Source organism: Lithobates pipiens, unplaced genomic scaffold, assembly GCF_037356315.1.
Source record: "Lithobates pipiens isolate NorthernLeopardFrog02 unplaced genomic scaffold, aLitPip1_a1.2 Scaffold_94, whole genome shotgun sequence".
Classification (NCBI taxonomy): domain Eukaryota; kingdom Metazoa; phylum Chordata; class Amphibia; order Anura; family Ranidae; genus Lithobates; species Lithobates pipiens.
The window spans coordinates 2,571,529-2,596,546 of NW_027507917.1; the positions used below are offsets into that span (position 1 = coordinate 2,571,529).

The window sequence follows — 25,018 nt, forward strand, 5'->3', positions numbered from 1 at the left end:
TGAAGTGATTGGATGTTTGTTTTGTTTAATAAATGTTTAGATGTAAGAAATTTTCTGTATCACTTATTACTTGAGGCTGCTTTCACACTGGAGCAGGCGGGCGTTGGCGGTAAAACGCTGCTAGTTTTAGCGACGTTTTAGCGTCATTTTAGCGGTGCTATTCGGCTGCTAGCGGGGTGCTTATAACCCAGCTAGTGGCTGAGGAAAGGGTTAAATGCGCCCGTGAATCGCCGCTGCCAAATCGCATTGCAGGCGCTTCGGCAGCGGTGCTCATCCATATCAATGGGCAGGAGTGGTGGGGGAGGGGGTGTACACCACTCCAAAGATGCTGCTTGTAGGACTTTTTTTTTTTTTTTAACGTCCTGCCAGCGCATCGCCTCGGTGTGACAGCACTCGGCTTCCACACAGAATGCAGGGGAGACGTTTTGCAGGCACTTTACAGGCGCTATTTTTTAGCCCAAAAGCGAATGAAAAACGCCCCAGTGGGAAAGGTGTGTTAGGTTTTATGAGATGAAGGGGGGATAAAAGATAAAAAAAAAAAAAGCATCATATATCGGCCATCGCGATTTCTAAATATCAGCATCGGCCAGAGAAAAACCCATATCGGTCGACCTCTATCCTTAACCACTTCAATACCGCCCACTCCACTTTTTTTTTTTTTAACTCAAGCTTTCTTTTGGTGCCATTTAATCACCACTGGGTTTTTTTTTTTTTTACTACACAAGCAAGAAAAGACCTAACATTATGAAAAATAAAACTCTTAAGTTTATTATAAAATTTTGCAAATAAGTAATTTCTTTTCTTTACTGATAGGCGCTAAGGAGCCTGCACCCATGGGCACCAACGGGCCAGCACCAATGGGCGTCAACAGGCCTGCACCCATGGGCGCCAACGGGAATGCACCCATGGGCGCCAACGGGAATGCACCCATGGGCGCCAACGAGCCTGCACCGATGGGCGCCAACGAGGCTGCAACGATGGGCGCCAACGAGGCTGCAACGATGGGCGCCAACGAGGCTGCAACGATGGGCGCCAACGAGGCTGCAACGATGGGCGCTAACGAGCCTGCACTGATGAGGCTGAACTGATGAGGCTGCTCTGATGGGCGCTGACAAAGCTGCACTGATGGGCGCTAATGAGCCTGCACTGATGGGCGCCAATGAGCCTGCACTGATGGGCGCCAATGAGCCTGCACTGATGGGCGCCAATGAGCTTGCACTGATGGGCACAAATGAGCTTGCACTGATGGGCACAAATGAGCTTGCACTGATGGGCACAAATGAGCTTGCACTGATGGGCACAAATGAGCTTGCACTGATGGGCACAAATGAGCTTGCACTGATGGGCGCTGACAAAGCTGCACTGATGGGCGCTAATGAATGAATGAAATACTTGTATAGCGCACAATGCGAACCGAATCGCCTCTAGGCGCTGATGAGGATGTTCTGATGAGGCTGCACTGATGAGGCTGCTCTGATGGGCACTGACAAAGCTGCACTGATGGGAGCTAATGAGCCTGCACTGATGGGCGCCAATGAGCCTGCACTGATGGGCGCCAATGAGCCTGCACTGATGGGCGCCAATGAGCCTGCACTGATGGGCGCCAATGAGCCTGCACTGATGGGCGCCAATGAGCCTGCACTGATGGGCGCCAATGAGCCTGCACTGATGGGCGCCAATGAGCCTGCACTGATGGGCGCCAATGAGCCTGCACTGATGGGCGCCAATGAGCCTGCACTGATGGGCGCCAATGAGCCTGCACTGATGGGCGCCAATGAGCCTGCACTGATGGGCGCCAATGAGCCTGCACTGATGGGCGCCAATGAGCCTGCACTGATGGGCGCCAATGAGCCTGCACTGATGGGCGCCAATGAGCCTGCACTGATGGGCGCCAATGAGCCTGCACTGATGGGCGCCAATGAGCCTGCACTGATGGGCGCCAATGAGCCTGCACTGATGGGCGCCAATGAGCTTGCACTGATGGGCACAAATGAGCTTGCACTGATGGGCACAAATGAGCTTGCACCGATGGGCACAAATGAGCTTGCACCGATGGGCACAAATGAGCTTGCACTGATGGGCGCTGACAAAGCTGCACTGATGGGCGCTAATGAATGAATGAAATACTTGTATAGCGCACAATGCGAACCGAATCGCCTCTAGGCGCTGATGAGGATGTTCTGATGAGGCTGCACTGATGAGGCTGCTCTGATGGGCGCTGACAAAGCTGCACTGATGGGCGCTAATGAGCCTGCACTGATGGGCGCTAATGAGCCTGCACTGATGAGGCTGCTCTGATGGGTGCTGACAAAGCTGCACTGATGGATGCTGATGAGGCTGCTCTGATGAAGCTGTACTGATGGGCGCTGAGGAGACTGCTCCAATGAAGCTGTACAGATGGGCGCTGATGAGGCTGTACTGATGGGCAATGACAAGGCTTCTCTGATGAAGCTGTACTGATGGGTGATGACAAAGGCTGCTCTGATGGGCACTGAGGCTGTACTGATGGGGAATGACAAGGCTGTTCTGATGAAGCTGCACTGATGGGCGCTGATGATCAGTGTAACAATGCACTCACTGTAACCGGTCAGGCTTGCCAGTTATTGGCTCACCTTTCCTCACACAGAGACAATGTGTGAGGAAACGAATGTCAATATCCGGCAAGTCTGTTTACATGTGATTATCTGTGACTGGACACAGCCGATCACATGGTAAAGGGCCACTGTGATTGACCTTTTACCACGATTGGCTGTAGTCACAGAGCGCACCCGATGCATGCCCCAGGGGGGGGGGGGGTCGGGGGGGCTTACACGTGGGAGGATGTCCATGGATGTCTTTCCCGGAACCGGAGAGCCGCGCTGTAGCCGTCTTTCGGCTATAGAATGGGCAGAAACGGGTTAAAGCATCCCAGCACCAAACCTCAAGTATAGAAAAAGTGGAGTAGGAATCGGCGCTGTTCAGAAAACTTCAGTGAAGAAAATATAAAAAGTGAAAAGATAGAAGAGTGTAAGAATCCCAATCGTGACAATAGTGATAGATAAGAATAAAAATATTGATGTATCCTATATAAATCTGTGCCCACCAGATGCCAATACCAATGAGAAAAACGTGAAGTACACCCGTACAAACATAATACTTAATCATTGAGACAATATAGTTAATATTTGAAACAATGTGACCCGCAGACCACCTACGATATGATGGTCTGTAAATAAATACACAGATATCAGACCGCACACTAGTGAATCCAAATTAATGCATTTAAAATTCATCGATCCTGCAAATGTCAGCCCCAAAAAATAAAATAAATAGTAAAAAGTATGAATAAATAAATAAAGCCCATAAAGTGCTCTTGTGAAAAAGAAGCAGCGACATCGATATTCTTCACTTCCCAAGGTGATCACAGCAAACGTGCGTTTTTATCCGTCCCCCCCCCCCCCCTCACCGGAAAAAATTCACCCCCCTCCCGGGGTCTGAGGCTCTCACAGTATATATATATGCCACTGTGTAGCAGTTTAGAGGCTTCCCCGTCCACCTTATAAAAAAATGCTTCCATCAAGTATCATAAAAGAGAGGAATTCCAATATAGTGTAGTACTGTATTGTAATGTTTATTGTAAATATAAAAAAAAAAAAAAAAAAAAAAGTTACTCACATTTGGTTAGATTGAAAAAAAAAAAAACAATATTGCCGACACTAGCGAGTGACGCAGAGACGTGTACTAGCCCCGCCCTATGCGTTTCGTCACTCTGACGTCATCTGGAGCGTGCCTCAGACCACAGGAGGGAGGGGTGATTTTTTTTTTTTTCCGGCGAGTGCAATCACATTGGGAGGGGGGGGGGGGGGGGGGGACGGATAAAACACACGTTTGCTGTGATCACCTTGGGAAGTGAAGAATATCGATGTCGCTGCTTCTTTTTCACTGGCACAAGAGCACTTTATGGATATGGTTATTTATTTATTCATACTTTTTACTATTTATATATATATATATTTTTTTTTTTTGGACTGACGTTTGCAGGATTGATGAATTTAAATGCACTATTTTTGGATTAACTAGTGTGCCGTCTAATATCTGCATATTTATTTACAGACCATCATCAAATATTAAAGCGGGAGTTCGCGTTTCTTTTTTTTTTTTTTTTTTTTTAAAGCCAGCAGCTACAAATACTGCAGCTGCTGACTTTTAAAATAAGGACACTTACCCGCCCAGTGCGCCCGCGATGTCGGCACCCCGAAGCCGATCTCTCGATCGTCTCTCGGGGTGCTGCCGCCGCCATCTTGGGTATGGGAATCAGGAAGTGGAGCCTTTCGGCTTCATTTCCCGGTTCCCTACTGCGCGAGTCTCGCTACGCAATAAGGATGGTCCCCGCTGCCTCTGGGATCTGTGTGTTTCCCAGCAGGCAGCGGGGGGACTTTCGGAAAGGGGCGTAGATTCACGCCCCTTTCCGCAGAGAACTATCCCGGAAGTGGGTGCAGATACCTGTACTGTACAGGTACCTGCACCCCCCTCCCCCCTGAAAGGTGCCAATTGTGGTGCCGGAGGGGGGGGGAGGGTTCCAATGGGCAGAAGCTCCACTTTAGGGTGGACCTCCGCTTTAACTATATTGTAGGGCTGCAACTAATGATTATTTTCATAATCGATTAGTTGCCCGATTATTGTTTTGAATAATCGGTTAATAATCTTAAGAAAAAGTGTGGTATAATTTACCTAATATGTAAGGTTTTTAAAAAAAAGGCAATTTATTCTTAAATATCTCTGTATGCAGTGGTAAAAAATAAAAATAACCAACTATATGGTAAGTATACTGTATATACTATTAGCAGATATATACTGTATATACCACTATTAGAGGAGATATACTGTTTATACTATTAAAGGATATATACTGTATATACCAGGGATCTGCAATTAGCGGACCTCCAGCTGTTTCAAAACTACAAGTCCCATCATGCCTCTGCCTCTGGGTGTCATGCTTGTGGCTGTCAGAGTCTTGCTATGCCTCATGGGACTTGTAGTTCTGCAACAGCTGGAGGTCCGCTAATTGCTTATCCCTGGTATATACTATTAAAGGGTGAATCTGGTAAATATCAGACTCAGAGATCAAATCTTTTCTAAATACCCAGCGGCTGAAAAAAAAGCACAGATGTGAACGTGTCCCACAGGAAACCATGTAAATCAACTGTAGTGCGTTTCTGCAAAAAGTACCAAAAAACACAGAGATGTGAACCAGGTCTGAGACGTTTAGTAACATAATGGGGTTAAAAAAAAACGAAAGTTAGCCCTTTAGACCCCTTTCACACTGGGGCGTTTTTCAGGCGCATTAGCGTTAAAAAAAAGCGCCTGTAAAGCGCCTGAAAGAAGCGCGCAACTGCAATCCCAATGTAAAAGCCCCGAGTGCTTCCACACCGAGGCGTTGCGCTGGCAGGGGGGCGTCAAAAAAAAAAGTCCTGCAAGCAGCTTCTTTGCAGCGCTTTTGGAGCGGTGAATACAAACGCTCCTAAACAGCCCCCTTCCCATTGAAATTAATGGGAAGCGCCAGTAAAAACGCCTGAAAAGCGCTATTGGCAGCAGCGCTTTGTGGGCGCTTTTAACCCTTTATTTGGCCACTAGCACAGGGGGTTAAAAGTGCCCCCCAATAGCGCTCGAAAAAAAAAAAACGCTGGTAAAGCGCTGCTAGTTTAAGCGGCGCTTTACGAGCGTTTTTTTTGGGCGCTGACATTGTGAAAGGGCTCTTAAAGCACTCGGGGCTTTCACATTGGGACTGCAGATGAAGGCTTCTTTCAAGCGCTTTACAGGCGCTTTTTTTTTTTTTTTAACGCTAAAGCGCCTGAAAAACGCCCCAGTGTGAAAGGGGTCTTATAGTACAAAAAAAAAAGCAGATAATCACTAATGTAAAGGGGTTTATTTTTTTTTACTGTAGAACTGTGAAAGTAATATTTACAGTAGCGATTATTTGCTGTTTTTGTACTATAAAGGGCTCATTTTAGTTTTTTTTTTAACCCCCATTATGTTACTGGCCGATTAATCGATTATGAAAATAGTAATCGATTCATTTCATAATCGATTAGTTGTTTCGGCCCTACTATATTGTCTCAATTATTAACCACTTCCCGACCAGCGCACGCTGATGTACGTCGACAGCATGGCACGGGCAGGCATATTGGCGTACATGAACGTCCAATATTCGTTGCCGCCGTGCCATCGGGAGCGTGCCGCCGGCGGCGCGCTCCCGCGCTGGTCGGGACCCCCGTGAGTCCGGTCGCGGGACCCGCGGACTCGATCGCCGCGGGCATCCCCGCGATTGTCTCACGGAGTGGCCGAATGGAGGAAATGCTGTATAACAACATTTTCACATTCTGCCTAGCAACTAGTGACGCTGATCTCTGCTCCATGTGATTGGAGCAGAGATCAGTGTACACTAAATGAAAGCCCAACCCCCCCACAGTTAGTAACACGCCCCAAGGAACACTTAACCCCTACACTGCCACCCACTGGTTAACCCTTTCACTGCCAGTGTCATTTACACAGGAATCACTGCATTTATATAGCAGTGATTACTGTATAAATGACAATGGTCCCAAAAATGTGTCAAAAATGTCCGATGGGTCCCCCACAATGTCGCAGTCACAATAAAAAAATCGCAGATCGCCGCCATTACTAGTAAAAAAAAAAATAATAAAAAATTATTAATAAAAATGCTATAAAACTATCCCTATTTTGTAAACGCTATAACTTTTGCGCAAACCAATCAATAATCGCTTATTGCGATTTTTTTTACCAAAAATATGTAGAAGAATACGTATCGGCCTAAACTGAGGGAAAAAAATGTTTTTTTATATATTTTTGGGGGATATTTATTATAACAAAAAGTAAAAAATAATGCGTTTTTTTTCAAAATTGTCGCTCTATTTTTGTTTATAGCGCAAAAAATAAAAAACGCAGAGGTGATCAAATACCACCAAAAGAAAGCTCTATTTGTGGGAAAAAAAGGACGTCAATTTTGTTTGGGAGCCACGTCGCACGACCGCGCAATTGTCAGTTAAAGCGACGCAGTGCCGAATCGCAAAAAGTGGTCTGGTCTTTGACCAGCAAATTGGTCCGGTCTGAAAGTGGTTAAGTATTATGTTTGCACGGGTGTAGTTCACATTTTTTTTTTCTCTGCTGGACAGACTTTTATATAGGATACATCAATATTTTTATTCTTATCTATCACTATTGTCACGATTGGGATTCTTACGCACTTTTATCTTTTCACTTTTTATATTTTCTTCACTAAAGTTTTCTGAACAGCGCCAAATTCCTACTCCACTTTTTCTATACCCATGCACTGCACCTAGGTGGAAGTAATAAGTAGAGGCAGCAGTTCCCTTTCAACTAATTAGCATTTTTTTATTTTTAACCTGTTCTCTGCTGGTATTTAGTCCTTGCTATTTTATTTTTTACCTTGCCTCAAGTACTTTTCCCCCCCCAAGAGCCCTTAGTCCTCATACGAGCAGCGGGCCGGTGTCCTATCATATAAGGTCCTCCATCCAAAAGTGTCCGCTGCGTACTGCGCAGTACACAGCACACACAGATTCCGAAAATTGCAGAGGATGAACGGCGCCTGCGCCGTGAGTCCAGGTTCTAGCCCCCACCATCCAAGTGGACATAGAGTAGGAATATAAAAAAGAGCCGAGTGTAGTGAGGCCGAGCCCGAAGCGTGGGCGAGCGAAGGGGCCCTCTAATATTCACAACCCTATGTCCGCTTGGATGGTGGGGCCACCACCTCCACTCACGGCGCAGGCGCCGTTCAGCTTTGGAGATTTTCCAAAGCTTCGTCTGCTCCGTACTGCGCATGCACAGTACGGGGCGGACACTATATGATGCCCGGACACTAGATGATGCCCGGACACTATATGGCAGAACACCGGCTCTAGGAAGCAAATATAAAAAAAAAAGGGCCTTGATGTGCGGATGTCAGTCTGGAGGAGCGGTTGTTCCTAGGCAGGCTGTAACGTCCACACCCGATGCTGAGCGTCCAAAAATTTAAAAAAATAAAAAAAAAAACAGAAATTCATCTAAAGAAAGGGGAGGGTTCAGGGACAGTAAAGCTGGGGAGGAAAGGGCTAGATGATGCAGAAGCTGCAGCTTCTAATGCACATTGGGAGGAGCTCACAATGAAATCAGAGTCCAGGAGAGGAAGCCTCAACAATCATTGCGAGACTGAAGGGAAGGCTGGACTTCAGCTTTGAGTTCCAGGAGGGACCACCAGGGGGCCCCAATCGCAGGCAGCGGGAGGACTCACCGGTATAAGGCTGAATGCTGGTCTGGGCTCTCAGAGGACTGCTCAGGAGGAGGGTCAGGGAATCGGATCTGCTCTTAGTGTTTTCTATCTCTCTGCTGATGATATCTCCATCCTCTTCCTCCTCAGAAGGGACCCTCATATGTCTCTCCGTCGGCTCTTCTTGCACAGCCACCCCCCTCATGCTGTCCTCCATCTCCTTCAGCTCCTCCCCCAGCTTTTCAATGCTCAGATGAGTCCCGTTGGCCTCGGCCGGGGCGCGGTCTAGGAGTTCGTCTATCAGGCTGTCTACAGACTCTGCCGTCTCCCACTTAGAGGATGCCCAGTGCTGCGGATCTCTGTGAGGGCCACCACCTCTCTCCTCTGGTCCGTTCTCCGTACCCATCGCCAGTTCCTCTCCCTCCGTCCTGGAGCGTCGGCTCTCCTCCGCCGGTTCACGTTTCACTTTCTTCACTTCCACGTCTTCCGTGCGCCCGGGATGTGCGGCCACCCGCTGCGCACCCCCCACGTACCCCTGTTCCTCCGCCATGGAGCCATTCATGAGAACGGGTCCTGCGTTACCATCATGAGATGTTTCTGCGGCTCCTCCGTCTACCATCCCTCCCTGACCTCCCGCTCCCTGCCCTTCCTCCTCCTCCTCCTCCTGCAAGCTTCTTTTCTTAGTCCTCGGGGTGACGTTGTGCCTCCGCCCCTCCCGCTCTTTGCCCTCTTGGGTTCTGGAGGAAGGGGCGGGTGGGGAGAAGTAGTCCGGTGACACCGCGACTTCTTCTGGAGTAGATGGGGAGAGGCTGCGGGGGCTGGGTTCCTCCCCATCATAGGGAGCCGACCAGACCCGACAGGCCCGAGTACATCGGTCTATCCCGGCCCGGGCTTCCTGGAGGTACTCTAAATAATTTGAATCCAACTCGGCCACTTCGTCCCAAGATAAAGAGCCATGGCGAGGACTTCCTAAGGTGGACTCCGCCGGGGAGGAGAAGCTGGAGGACCTCTGGGAGGGGCTCTCGGGGGTCTGACGCATGAAGAAACCCATCCGTGACGGGGTGGAGGGTTTTGGCACAGTGTTGACAGATGACGTATCAATGCTCGGGCTCCCATGAGCTGCAAAGAGAGACACACTGATCATTTTCTCTTCAGGTATGTACCGCTTTCCCAAAGAAAACCCAATGCATAGTGTTCTTCACTATAAGGGCCCACCTACCTCATCACATGACGCACACAACACTCCACCCACCTCATCACATGACACGCACAACTCTCCAGCCACCTCATCACATGACACGCACAACTCTCCACCCACCTCATCACATGACACACACAACTCTCCACCCACCTCATCACATGACACACACAACTCTCCACCCACCTCATCACATGACACACACACACAACTCTCCACCCACCTCATCACATGACACACACACACACACACACACACACACACAACTCTCCACCCACCTCATCACATGACACACACAACTCTCCACCCACCTCATCACATGACACACACACACACACACACAACTCTCCACCCACCTCATCACATGACACACACAACTCTCCACCCACCTCATCACATGACACACACACACACACACACACACACACACACAACTCTCCACCCACCTCATCACATGACACACACAACTCTCCACCCACCTCATCACATGACACACACACACACACACACACACACACAACTCTCCACCCACCTCATCACATGACACGCACAACTCTCCACCCACCTCATCACATGACACGCACAACTCTCCAGCCACCTCATCACATGACACGCACAACTCTCCAGCCACCTCATCACATGACACGCACAACTCTCCACCCACCTCATCACATGACACGCACAACTCTCCACCCACCTCATCACATGACACGCACAACTCTCCACCCACCTCATCACATGACACGCACAACTCTCCACCCACCTCATCACATGACGCACACAACACTCCACCCACCTCATCACATGACACGCACAACACTCCACCCACCTCATCACATGACACGCACAACTCTCCAGCCACCTCATCACATGACGCACACAACACTCCACCCACCTCATCACATGACGCACACAACACTCCACCCACCTCATCACATGACACGCACAACACTCCACCCACCTCATCACATGACACGCACAACTCTCCAGCCACCTCATCACGTGACACGCACAACTCTCCACCCACCTCATCACATGACACACACAACTCTCCACCCACCTCATCACATGACACACACAACTCTCCACCCACCTCATCACATGACACACACACACACACACACACACACACAACTCTCCACCCAGCTCATCGCGTGACGCACACAACTCTCCACCCACCTCATCACATGACACACACAACTCTCCACCCACCTCATCACATGACACACACAACTCTCCACCCACCTCATCACATGACACACACAACTCTCCACCCACCTCATCACATGACACACACAACTCTCCACCCACCTCATCACATGACACACACACACACACACACACACACACACAACTCTCCACCCAGCTCATCGCGTGACGCACACAACTCTCCACCCACCTCATCACGTGACGCACAACTCTCCACCCACCTCATCACGTGACGCACAACTCTCCACCCACCTCATCACGTGACGCACAACTCTCCACCCACCTCATCACGTGACGCACAGCTCTCCGCTATAGACGCTGGGTCCACCCACCTCATCACATGGCGCGCAGCTCTCTGCTATAGGTGCTAGGTCCACCCACCTCATCACATGACGTGCAGCTCTCTGCTATAGGTGCTGGGTCCACCCATCTCATCACATGACGCACAGCTCTCCGCTATAGGCGCTGGGTCCACCCACCTCATTACATGACGCACAGCTCTTCACTATAGGCGCTAGGGCCACCCACCTCATCACATGAGCACAGCTCTCCGCTATAGGCGCTGGGTCCACCCACCTCATCACATGAGCACAGCTCTTCACTATAGGCGCTAGGGCCACCCACCTCATCACATGAGGCACAGCTCTTCACTATAGGCGCTAGATCCACCCACCACATGACGCACAGCTCTCCGCTATAGGCGCTAGGGCCATCCACCTCATCACATGACGCACAGCTCTCCGCTATAGGTGCTAGGGCCACCCACCTTATTACATGACGCACAGCTCTTCACTATAGGCGCTAGGGCCACCCACCTCATCACATGAGGCACAGCTCTTCACTATAGGCATTAGGTCCACCCACCACATGACGCACAGCTCTCCACTATAGGCGCTAGGGCCATCCACCTCATCACATGACGCACAGCTCTCCACTATAGACGCTGGGTCCACCCAGCTCATCACATGACGCACAGCTCTCCACTATAGACGCTGGGTCCACCCACCTCATCACATGACGCACAGCTCTCCGCTATAGGCGCAGTCTTCACCCATCTCATCATACGACATTCAGCACAACACCGGTCTCTCGCATTCTCTCACCTTTGGACCAGGTGGCATGCTCCTCCTCTCTCTCCGCGCAGACCAGGCGTTCTTTGCGGCAACATAGCGGGACGAGGGAGAGGAATTTATCGGCAGTCTTGGAATAAAGATCTAAGTCCTTCACGGCTCTTCTCTGACTCAGCATGACATGATTGCATGGGATCAGATACCTGTGCAGGAAGAGGACATTGACATGTGTTACTATAGACCTGTGTATTCCTCACTACAAATGTGCAATTATATGATATACTTTTATAGACACGCTAAAATCTCTGCAAACGATTGTATACCAGGAATATCAGATGACCGACAGCAGCAGAGAAATGCAGTGCAGTTACAACTAGTAGCCACCAGAGGATAATTCCAATACTACTATAGGGTGAAGGTCATACACACCACCGGAAAAACAGGTAATGCCGGAACTCAGGGGATCAGTACAGAGTAACACGATCCCGAAAACCCTGCATTACACACAGTATCTACCCCCCCAAAGCCACATCATTGTGCACAGTATTGCCCTTTCAGAACCCCTCCATTGTACAAAGCATTGCCCCCCCCCAATTTTACATAGTACTGTGACCCCCGACCCCCCCCTCACTGCACTATGACAGGCCATACACTGATAGTCCGTTCCTTCGTAGATGGACACATTTCTTTGCAGGGCAATTGTATTCTGACATCCGATTGGATGCAGCTGCTGTTTGACCAGCAAATTTTCACTCGGCTCTTTCGTTTGAAAAATATTAGGTGGTGGGGGGCCGACAAGGCTTACCACCTTATCAGGAAGCAGCCATGTATGGCTGTAACCAGCTTACGTATTACGCCTGCGAGTCCATCTACTAAACATATTATCCTCCTCATTCTGGAGCTCATGCATTGTACACACTGGACTGCATCATCCCCTCAGAGCCCCTCCATTGCTCACACCATTGTCCCCACCAAGGCTCCTCTATTGCACAAAGTATTAACCACCCTAACCTCCCTCAATGTACCCAGCATCATCTCTTTGGGGTCCCTCCATTGCACACAGTACTGTCTCCTCAGAGACCGCCCATTATACACTGTATCGCCTTCTCAGAGACCCCCCCATTATACACTGTATTGCCTCCTCAGAGACCCCCCATTATACACTGTATTGCCTCCTCAGAGACCCCCCATTATACACTGTATCGCCTCCTCAGAGCCCCCCCATTATACCCTGTATCGTCTCCTCTGAGCGCCCCCATTATACACTTTATCGCCTCCTCTGAGCCCCCCCATTATACACTGTATCGCCTCCTCTGAGCCCCCCCATTATACACTGTATCGCCTCCTCTGAGCCCCCCCATTATACACTGTATCGCCTGCTCTGAGCCCCCCCATTATACACTGTATCGTGTCCTCAGAGCCCATCCATTATACCCTGTATCGTCTCCTCAGATCCCCCCCGTTATACACTGTATCGCCTCCTCAGAGCTCCCCCATTATACACTGTATCGCCTCCTCAGAGCCCCCCCATTATACACTGTATCGCCTCCTCTGAGCCCCCCCATTATACACTATCGCCTCCTCTGAGCCCCCCCATTATACACTGTATCGCCTCCTCTGAGCCCCCTCCATTATACACTGTATCGCCTCCTCTGAGCCCCCCCATTATACACTGTATCGCCTCCTCTGAGCCCCCCCGTTATACACTGTATCGCCTCCTCTGAGCCCCCCCATTATACACTGTTTTGCCTCCTCTGAGCCCCCCCCATTATACATTGTATCGCCTCCTCTGAGCCCCCCCCCCCATTATACACTGTATCGCCTCCTCTGAGCCCCCCCATTATAGACTGTATCACGTCCTCAGAGCTCCCCCATTGCACACAGTACACAGTATCATCCCCCTGATGCCCTTCCATTGTACACTGTATCTTCTCCTTGGAGCAAGTCCGTTGCACACAGTATCTTCTCCCCAAACCTTGACTGTAGGGATGGTGTTCTTAGCGTCAAAGTCAGCATTTTTCTTCCTCCAAGTCCCCCTCCTTAAGAAGCCACATGTACGGTCATGCCAATGAACATCTAAAGCAGTGATTCTCAACCAGGGTTCAGTGAAAACCCTAGGGTTCCTCCAGAGGTTGTAGGGGTTCCTTCAGCATTGGGCAATTTCTGCCTCTCAGATAAGTTCCCACCGACACCATTGATCTTTTTAGCTATCTGTAAGGAGGTAATTCTTCCCAATGACCACAAGTGTAAGGACCATTCTTCCCAATGACCACAAGTGTAAGGACCATTCTTCCCACTGACCACAAGTGTAAGGACCATTCTTCCCAATGACCACAAGTGTAAGGACCATTCTTCCCAATGACCACAAGTGTGAGGACCATTCTTCCCAATGACCACAAGTGTGAGGACCATTCTTCCCAATGACCACAAGTGTGAGGACCATTCTTCCCAATGACCACAAGTGTAAGGACCATTCTTCCCAATGACCACAAGTGTGAGGACCATTCTTCCCAATGACCACAAGTGTGAGGACCATTCTTCCCAATGACCACAAGTCTGAGGACCATTCTTCCCACTGACCACAAGTGTGAGGACCATTCTTCCCAATGACCACAAGTGTGAGGACCATTCTTCCCAATGACCACAAGTGTGAGGACCATTCTTCCCATTGACCACAAGTGTAAGGACCATTCTTCCCAATGACCACAAGTGTGAGGACCATTCTTCCCACTGACCACAAGTGTAAGGACCATTCTTCCCAATGACCACAAGTGTAAGGACCATTCTTCCCAATGACCACAAGTGTAAGGACCATTCTTCCCACTGACCACAAGTGTGAGGACCATTCTTCCCAATGACCACAAGTGTGAGGACCATTCTTCCCACTGACCATCACACTAATGTATCATGAGTTGTAGATTTCTACTTTTTAGCAGGGGTTCCCTGAGACCGGGGAACTATTTCAAGGGTTCCTCTGTGTTGAAAAGGTTGAGAAAGGCTGGTCTGGGGGGGGGGGTCATTTGGAACCAAGATCATTTTGAAAGGTGGTAAATATTAAATAACAAGGTTCTACAAAAGCTCCAGAAGATGCCACGTTCGTGGTGAAACATGTAGAGGCAATCAACACTTTTGTACCTTGACCATTGGGTTGATATGGCCTGAATTTTATAATATCTATGTAAGAAAATTTTCTATATATTTTTTGCAAATATTGCTTTTGATTGATCTTTCTGCACCTTAAAAACTCAAATTCTGTGCTCTTTGGGTATATTGTTTCGTCTTATACTATGGTGTCTGGATGGTTTGGGGTGTGGCCGTATTCCATTGTTCTATTGTTTGTGTCTGCCTTGGGAGCAACCTATTATGGGATGTATATGTGATGTGGATTAAGCTGTGAGATGGTCGAGGGATTCCTCCAACAGCTCTCCCTGCTGATTGGAGAGAAGTTTGAATACCTCTGCGTGCTTGTGTTAAAATAAACAGTTCATGTTCGGCACCCAAAGCGAGTACGGTCTAGTTCTTGACTGTCAGCGGTTGGAATATCTGATATCTATAGTCAGACTGGGAGGAAGCTGTATATGACGAAAGCACTCAAGTGGAGTGTGGGACGTTTTTGTTACATTGACTATGACCCCAGGAACACCATCCCTACAGTCAAGCACGGAGGTGAAAACACAATGCTTTGGGGCGGTTTTTCTGCTGAAGGTACAGGCCGACTTTGCCGTATTGAGGGGCCAATGGACGGGGGCCACGTATTGTAAGATCTTGGATGGGAAACCTTCTTCCCTCAGCCAGAACACTGAAGATAAATAGTGGATGGACAAAGACCCAAAACATACCGCCAAGTCAACAAAGCAGTGGCTCAAGAAGAAGCACATTAGCCGCCTGCCGACCAGCTGCCGCAGTTGCACTGCGGCGACATAGCTCGGGTGCGCGATTCGCCGTTATGGTACGTCGGTATCATAAACGGCCACCAGGCAGACGCCCCACCCCCCTCGATGCGAGTGCATCTCGATCGTTGCCAGGCTCCCACGATCGCTCGGAGCACACGGAGAACCGGGAGCTGTCTCCGGTTCTCCGAGCAGTGAACCGACAGATCGTCTGTTCATACAAAGTATGAACAGCGATCCGTTCGTTTCCCTACACAGTCCCCTCCCCACTCCAGTTAGAACACTCCCTAGGATACACATTAACCCCTTCGCAGCCCCCTAGTTTTAACCTGTTCACTGGCAGTGACGTTTTTACAGTAATCCAAGGATGTCCAAACTACGGCCCTCCAGCTGTTGCAGAACTACACATCCCATGAGGCATTGTAAAACTCTGACATTCAAAGACATGACTAGGCATGATGGGGATTGTAGTTCCTGAACAACTGGAGGGCCGTAGTTTGGACACCGCGGCAATGCAATTTTAAATCGCACTGATCACTGTATTAATGCCAATGGCCCCAAAAATTTGTCAAAAATGTCTGATGTATCCGCCAATGTCGCAGTCACGATAAAAATTGCTGATCATCGGCATTAATAGTAAAAAAAATAAAATAAAAAAAAAATAATAAATAATAATAAAAATGCCATAAAACTATCCCCTATTTTGTAGACGCTATAACTTTTGCGCAAACCAATCATTAAACGCTTATTGCGATTTTTTTTTAACCAAAAACATGTAGAAGAATACGTATCTGCCTAAACTGAGGGGAAAAAATGATTTTTTTATATATTTTTTGGGGATATTATAGCAAAAAGCAACAAATAAAAGCAACGTTTTTTTTTTTTCAAAATTGTCGCTCTATTTTTGTTTATAGCGCAAAAAATAAAAAAACGCAGAGGCGATCAAATACCACCAAAAGAAAGCTCTATTTGTGGGGGGGGGGGGGAAAGGTTGTCAATTTTGTTTGGGAACCACGTCGTACGACCGCGCAATTGTCAGTTAAAGCGACGCAGTGCCGAATCGCAAAAAAATAAAGTGGTCTGGTGTTTGGCCAGCCAAATGGTCCCGGAGGCTGAAGCGGTTAAGGTCATGGAGTGGCCTAGCCAGTCTCCAGACCTTAATCCTATAGAAAATATGTGGAGGGAGCTGAAACTTTGAGTTGCCAAGAGACGGCCAAGAAACCTTAAGGGTTTAGAGAAGATCTGTAAAGAAGAGAGGACTAAAATCCCTCCTGAGATGTGTGGAAACCTGGTCACCAACTACAAGAAACGTCTGACCTCTGATCGCCAACAAGGGTTTCTCCACCAACTAAGTCATGTTTTGCTTGGGGATCAAATACTTATTTTACTCACTGAACTGCAACTCCATTTATAACATTTGTATGGTGTGTGTTTCTTTTTCTGGATTTTCGGTTGATATTTTGTCTCTATCATATACACACCTATGATAAAAATGATAGACCCTTCATTTCTTTGTAAGTGGGCAAATTTACACAATCCGCAGGGGATCAAATAAATATTTTCCCCACTGTAACTCCTCCACTGTACAAAGTATCACCTCCTCTGAGCCCTTTGTAGTACAAAGTATTGTTTCTGCGGAGATCCCCCATAGTACATAATGAGGTCCACCCTGCCCCCCCCTTCCACTGTATAAAGCATAACACCCTGAAGCCCCCTCTATTGAACACGGAATGGTTTGGCCCATCTAAGGAGTTCTCTCACCTGAGCACCAGCTGCAGCAAGACGTCCTCACAGGTCAGATTGAGAAGCGTCTGGAACAGGGTCAGCGACACCATACACAGCTGCGGGACCGACACAAGACGACATATCAGAGGGGGACAGGACTACAGGACCACAACACATTGTAGGCCAACTAATGTTACATGACGTTAATAAATAGTAAGTAGGATTATGTTACACAGAGCCTCACACCTGGAAATAAATCCTATAGAAATGCTGAGCTGATCTAATACTTATAGGGTCACCACACCTAAAACTCATATTTCAGTCTGGTACACTGCGCCACCCATTGTCTTATATATTGTCTGCATACAGCGGGAGTACAGACCCGGGAACTCTGCACAGGGATGGTGGGAACCCCTCATAATGGGCACAGCGGGTGTACAGACCTGGGAACTAATCACAGGGATGGTGGGAACCCCTCATAATGGGCACAGCGGGTGTACAGACCCGGGAACTCAGCACAGGGATGGTGGGAACCCCTCATAATGGGCACAGCGGGTGTACAGACCCGGGAACTCAGCACAGGGATAGTGGGAACCCCTCATAATGGGCACAGCAGGTGTACAGACCCGGGAACTCAGCACAGATATGGGTGGGAACCCCTCATAATGGGCACAGCGGGTGTACAGACCCGGGAACTCAGCACAGATATGGGTGGGAACCCCTCATAATGGGCACAGCAGGTGTACAGACCTGGGAACTCAGCACAGATATGGGTGGGAACCCCTCATAATGGGCACAGCGGGTGTACAGACCTGGGAACTCAGCACAGGGATGGTGGGAACCCCTCATAATGGGCACAACAGGTGTACAGACCCAGGAACTCAGCACAGGGATGGTGGAAACCCCTCAAAATGGGCACAGGAAGAGTACAGACCCAGGAAATCAGCACAGGGATGGTGGGAACCCCTCATAATGGGCACAACAGGTGTACAGACCCGGGAACTCAGCACAGATATGGGTGGGAACCCCTCATAATGGGCACAGTGGGTGTACCGACCCGGGAACTCAGCACAGGGATGGTGGGAACCCCTCATAATGGGCACAGCGGGTGTACAGACCCGGGAACTCAGCACAGATATGGGTGGGAACCCCTCATAATGGGCACAGCGGGTGTACAGACCCGGGAACTCAGCACAGGGATGGTGGGAACCCCTCATAATGGGCACAGCAGGTGTACAGACCCAGGAACTCAGCACAGGGATGGTGGGAACCCCTCATAATGGGCACAGCGGGTGTACAGACCTGGGAACTAATCACAGGGATGGTGGGAACCCCTCATAATGGGCACAGCGGGTGTACAGACCCGGGAACTCAGCACAGGGATAGTGGGAACCCCTCATAATGGGCACAGCAGGTGTACAGACCCGGGAACTCAGCACAGATATGGGTGGGAACCCCTCATAATGGGCACAGCGGGTGTACAGACCCGGGAACTCAGCACAGATATGGGTGGGAACCCCTCATAATGGGCACAGCAGGTGTACAGACCTGGGAACTCAGCACAGATATGGGTGGGAACCCCTCATAATGGGCACAGCGGGTGTACAGACCTGGGAACTCAGCACAGGGATGGTGGGAACCCCTCATAATGGGCACAACAGGTGTACAGACCCAGGAACTCAGCACAGGGATGGTGGAAACCCCTCAAAATGGGCACAGGAAGAGTACAGACCCAGGAAATCAGCACAGGGATGGTGGGAACCCCTCATAATGGGCACAACAGGTGTACAGACCCGGGAACTCAGCACAGATATGGGTGGGAACCCCTCATAATGGGCACAGTGGGTGTACCGACCCGGGAACTCAGCACAGGGATGGTGGGAACCCCTCATAATGGGCACAGCGGGTGTACAGACCCGGGAACTCAGCACAGATATGGGTGGGAACCCCTCATAATGGGCACAGCGGGTGTACAGACCCGGGAACTCAGCACAGGGATGGTGGGAACCCCTCATAATGGGCACAGCGGGTGTACAGACCTGGGAACTCAGCACAGGGATGGTGGGAAACTGCCATTCCTCTCCTTGACAGCGAGGTGAGAGGTTGCTAGTTCCTTTGCTCCTGTGCTTCCAGAGACCAGGGGTTAGAGTTACTCCTCTGCCCCAGGAAGGATGCTGGATCCTGGGGAGGACCCTGGCGGGGGCCCCCTGGATAGGCCTCAACCTGCGGAAGATTCTGGGCCTGGCCCAAGGAAGGATGAATCTCTGTCTTCCTTTAGACGGAGGATTGTGGAAACGCTGAAGCGGATTGAGAAGGAAGAGGAGAAGTTGGGAGCTTTGAAAGCTGAATTTAAAAAGAAAAAGCAGTTTTGTGCCAAAGTCTTCAGTAAGAAGAGACCGGCTCTGAGGCCTGAATTGAAGGACCTGGAACAAGCTCTGCGGAAGCAGAAAGAATTGGTGAGTTCTCTGAAGGAGAATAGTGGAGCTTTTAAAGAAAAATATAAAAATGAGGAGCGATTTAATCAAATGAGGAAAGGAGCCTCTTCCTGCATGGAGAGCGAGGAGATGGAAGCAGAGAGTGAGAAAGTGGGCCCGGAGGATGAGCCCAGCTCTTCAACATCTCAGACACCTGCTGAACCCTCAATGGCGGAGGCCTCTGTCCCCTTCCCTCCCCAGCAATGTGGAACATCCGTGCAGGAGGTTGAAGGTTCTGACATGTTGGATTTGATCAACAAACTGGAGGCCAGTCCAGATTCAGCTCCCCAGGAAGGTGAGGAGGAGAAGATGGACACCATTCCCAGCCCTGTGGAGGAAAGACCTGTGGAGAGAGCAGCTGCAGGTACTGTGTGTGTGCAGGATGGTGGGATCTTTAATAACAATGGGCCTGCTGAGGGTTGTGGTACTGCAGACAGTCAGCCCAGACCCATAGACAATGTACAGCAAGCAATAACATCTGCTAGTAACTGTCAGCTTCAGTCTGCAGAGAGGTCCATGGACAATACAGTGACTTTGCCTGGACCAGGCACAGCGGCTGTTCCTGTGAATGGTGGAGGTGATGCTGGGAGCAGTAGTACTACAGCTCTCCAGGAGTCTGCAGCAGCCAAGACTGTGACGGCTCCCAGGATTGAAGCTGAGTGTTCGGGGGAGGGGGTGGGTCCTGCTAATCAGAAGACTGCTATCCCAGCTGATTCAGACTCTCTGCCAGCAGGTTTGAATGTATCTGAGGACAAGACTGCAAAAGCTGGAAGAAAAACTTATGCTGGTGTTGCTGCCACAGGATCTGGGAAGGGGGAACTAGCAGGGAAGGAGCATGGGGACGTTTTATCTTTCTCCCTGTTTAAAAGGAGGAATGTTGTACAATTGAAATGGGAAGGTGATGGAAACCCCCCACATAGGAGGGTGGTGGTGGATAAAATCCTGCAGATGGGGTTTAGGCCTGCGGATATCTTCGCCCTGATCAGTCCGGCAGGTTCCTATGAATATGATTTGTCCTTTATCCGTCCCGAGTCTTTGGACATATTTTGGGAGAAGTTTGAACACGTGTGTAGGGGCCTGCCGGACTGGAAAGGGCTCATCCCCAAACTTATTTCCCGCCAGCCCCTCATTAAGATGGTGACAATACTTGTGCGCAATGAATCCATACCCCAAGGGGATCTGACTGTATGGTTGAGGAGGTATGGGGACGTCCTGAGCCCCCTGAGAAAGATTTTGGACGATCGGGGAATATGGACAGGGGGATGGTCTGTGCAGCTGAAACTAAAGGTTATTGATAATGTTGTCCAACATCTGCCATCCTCAGCTTTCCTGGGGAGGGACAGGCTGACCATCTTCTACCCGGGCCAGCCAAAGCTCTGCAATAAATGTGGAGATAAAGGGCATCTTGCATCCTCCTGTCCAGTGATGAAGTGCTCTCTGTGTCAGGGTATAGGGCATTTGGCAAAGGATTGTAATATTATCAGGTGTAATCTGTGCAATGCAGTGGGACATCCTTATAGTCAGTGTCCTGAGGCAATGCACAACAAGCCGGAGCTCATGAGAGAGTTCTTCCGTCTGGACATGGAGGATGCACAGAGCTCATCAGCTGGAGGGCCTGTGATTCCATCGGAGTCTGTGCCCATACCCAATGTGTCTCCCCAGTCTGTGCCAATACCCAATGTGTCTCCCCAGTCTGTGCCAATACCCAATGTGTCTGTGTCTCCCCAGTCTGTGCCCATACCCAATGGGTCTGTGTCTCCCCAGTCTGTGGTTCCCCAGTCTGTGCCAGTACCCAATGTGTCTGTGTCCTCCCAGCCTGTATGTAAAGTTTCAGTTGCCAAGAATGTGTCCAATCCTTCTGTGTCCAATCCTTCTGTGTCCAATCCTTCTGTGTCCAATCCTTCTGTGTCTTCTAAAATTGCAGAGGCAGCAAGAGGTGCTGAGGCTGGTGCATCAGGTGTGGTGCCAGTCCCCCTCCCCCGACGCTGCAGGGTTCCTATTGCAGATCGTGGGGGCCAGAGGAGTGGGGAAAATAGTGGGGAGGCTGGTCTGGTGGTAGATAAGGGAAGGGAGAGTGGGGGGGAGGGGGTTGAAGGGGAGGGTAGGTGTGGGGAGGCTGGTTGTGGTTTATCCAAAGATGATATGGAGTGGTTGGAGGATAGGAGGAGGAGGGGCAAAAGAAGGAAAAAAAGGGGTTCAGTTCCCTTAAATCCTGTAGTTTTGCCTTTGGAAAATAAGTTTAAGGTCCTGTCGGATGATGATGATGATGAGTGGGACTCGTTCAGTTCAGCGTCCTCTATGGACGATGAGTGCCAGGGCGCAACAAAGCGTGCTGGTTCTCCAGGGAGAGGGAGTAGTCAGGCTAAGAAACGTCTACCTCAATTACCCTAATGGCAGTTCCCACTCCGTTAAAAGTGGCAACCATTAATGTTGCCAGCTTGAGATCAGTAAGCGCTCGTCATATGGCCTTATTTTTGCTCAGCGAGTTTGATGCTGACATTTTGTTTTTACAAGAGACCCATCTGAGTAGTCTGGCTGATATACATCTGGCAAAGAAGGAGTGGAGACGTGGTCCCTCATTTTGGTCTCTTGCGGCCGAGCCTTACAGCGGGGTTGCAGTCCTTTTTTCTGGTATGGTAACGTGCCGGCGGGTAATTGAGGTAGAGATTGGGAGATGCATGGTCTTGGACGTCTCTGTAAGGGGGCAGGACTTGCGCCTGATTAACATCTATGGTCCCCAGACGAAGTGGGACAGGAAATGCCTCTTTACAAAGATTAAGCCTTTTCTTTTTACGGCCCAGCAGGTTATCTTTGGAGGTGATTTTAACACCATTACTAGGTCTAAAGACAGGAGAGGTTTCAGAGATAAGCTGGGCTATGACACCCTTTTTCTCAATGCGATAGTTAGGGAAGCAGGTCTGGTAGATGCGCACATTAAGCGTTGCCCAGACAGCACGGGGTTCACTTTTCAGAGAGGTAGTAGTCAGAGTAGGATAGATAGGTTTTTTTTAAAGGGAGACTCTGCTTTTTCGGCACCTGTGTGCCGGGCAGTGGAGTTTTCTGATCACTGTATTCTATCTGTGACTCTGAATGCCTCAGACATGCCACCTAGGGGGAGGGGTATCTGGAGATTGAATTCGGCCCTCCTGGAAGACGAGAGAGTAAGACAATCCTTTGAGGACTTTTTTCAAGCACAGGTAACGATCCTAGACTTTTGCAACAGCAAGTCAGAATGGTGGGAGCTTGTAAAACAGCGGACTGTTAGGCTTTTCAAGGCCATAGGAAGAAAGAAGCAGCAAGATAAGTATATCACCTACCAGCGTTTGCGGAGGAAACTTGACCGCCTTGTTTCGAATGGAGGAGATTCTGGGGCGATCTCTGAGGTGAAGCTCCTCCTTAGGAGACATGAATATGACCGGCACGCCTCTTTGGTTCAGGAGAGGGATTACGGGAAATACCATTCGCCTGACCCTTACCAGAACTGTAAACAGAGCGTAGCAGTTAAGACGGTCCATGGCCTGAAGGACAGTACGGGCTCTCTGACGAAGTCTAGGTCAGGGATCCTGGAGGTTGTCAGGTCATACTATGCCGATCTCCTGGGAGGAAGGAACCTTGATCGGACAAGGATGTTGGGTTTTTTGGACTCTACACCAGGACTGGAAAGTAATGTTCCTTTGATGAATTTGACAGATGAAATCACTGCAGATGAGGTAGTCCAGGCTATTGATAAACTGGCCATCAAGAAAACGCCAGGGCCAGATGGGTTGACAGCTGAGTTTTATAAATGTTTTAAGACGATCCTGGCTCCCTACCTTGCGGAGGTTTTTAATGGCTGTTTGCAGGAGGGTTCTCTCCCTCCCTCCATGAGGCAATCTGCAGTGATCCTTCTGTCAAAGGGTAAAGATCCTTCGATTATTGAGAATTGGCGCCCCATTAGCCTTCTTAATGTCGATAGAAAGATACTGGCAAAGATTTTTTTCTGGCGATTATCACCAGTGGCAGGCAGTTTGTTATCCCACCACCAGCACTGTTCGGTCCAAGGTAGAAGCACTTTCTCAGCAGTGTTAGCCGTCCGGGAGGCCTTGGAGCGTTGTAGGGCTGCTGGTTGGGGTAAATTTTTGCTGACATTGGATCAGGCTAAGGCCTTTGATCGGGTTAATCATGAGTACTTATGGCTCCTTCTTGGCAGATATGGCCTGGAGGGGGGTTTCATTGATTGGCTTAAGATCTTGTACAAAGGGGCTGAAAGCTTTCCGCTAGTTAATGGTTGGGTCGGGCAGCCCTTTGTGGTTGGCTCGGGTGTGCGTCAGGGGTGCCCATTGAGTCCTCTGTTATATGCATTTGCAATTGACCCCTTCATCAGAAGGCTGGAGAATGGGCCATTGTGTGGGGTACCTTTGGGCATCGCTGGTGAGCCTCCTTTGAAGGTTGTGGCCTATGCTGATGATGTTTCTGTTTTTGTCTCTGGGACTGGGGAGGCGCAGGAGGTGGTCTCAGTGATAACACGGTATTCAGAGGCATCAGGTTCAAAGGTCAACCAGGACAAGTGTGAAGCTTTCTGGATGGGTGTGGAAGGTGAGAGCTTTGTTCTCCCGGATGACTTCCCGGAGCCCCAGCAAAAAATTAGAGTTCTAGGCATTGAATTTGGCCCAGGTGACTATGGTCATGCAAATTGGGTGAACAGGCTGGAGAATGCCGATGCCAAGGTGGCAAGCTGGAAAGGTTGGCAGCTTTCCTTGAGGGAAAAGGTTGATCTGATCAAGACTTACCTGATTCCGATTTTTCTATATGTCAGTTTTGTTTGCGTTTTGCCAGCTTCTCTCTATACCAGGGTCTATACTTGTTTCTTCCAGCTGTTATGGGGGAACAGAATAAACCTTGTCAAAAGGAATGTGACTTACCTTTCTAGGCGGGAGGGTGGTCTAGGGATGATCAACCCTGTAGTCTTTTTCTCTCTGATGTTTGTGAAGTACAATCTTGGTAACATGTTGGCAGAGAGACCGCCTGGGTGGGTTGGTATTTTCCAGTCCTGGTTTAGGCCCTTTCTGCGAGACTGGGAAAATGGTGGGCCAGTGAAAAGCCTGAGGGTCAAGCATGATAAGCTCCCGGCTTATGTTGCCCCGTGTTTGAAAATGCTTCGGCAGTGGCAAGTAACGGCAGGGGAAGTCAGATCTCTTCCAAGGAAACTT

The 25,018-nt window shown here is 49.5% G+C and overlaps 1 protein-coding gene across 1 annotated transcript in view; it reads right to left on the reverse strand.

Annotated features, from left to right (window-relative positions):
* The window catches only part of LOC143973751 (FHF complex subunit HOOK-interacting protein 1B-like), a 111,153-nt gene that overhangs the window by 19,744 nt on the left and 66,391 nt on the right, over positions 1–25,018 (reverse strand). The window contains exons 8-10 of the mRNA XM_077474594.1: positions 17,392–17,471; positions 11,774–11,943; positions 8,288–9,382 (exon numbers count right to left, since the gene is read on the reverse strand). Of these exons, the coding sequence (XP_077330720.1) occupies positions 8,288–9,382; positions 11,774–11,943; positions 17,392–17,471 (1,345 nt within the window). The remainder of the gene's footprint in view (positions 1–8,287; positions 9,383–11,773; positions 11,944–17,391; positions 17,472–25,018) is intronic.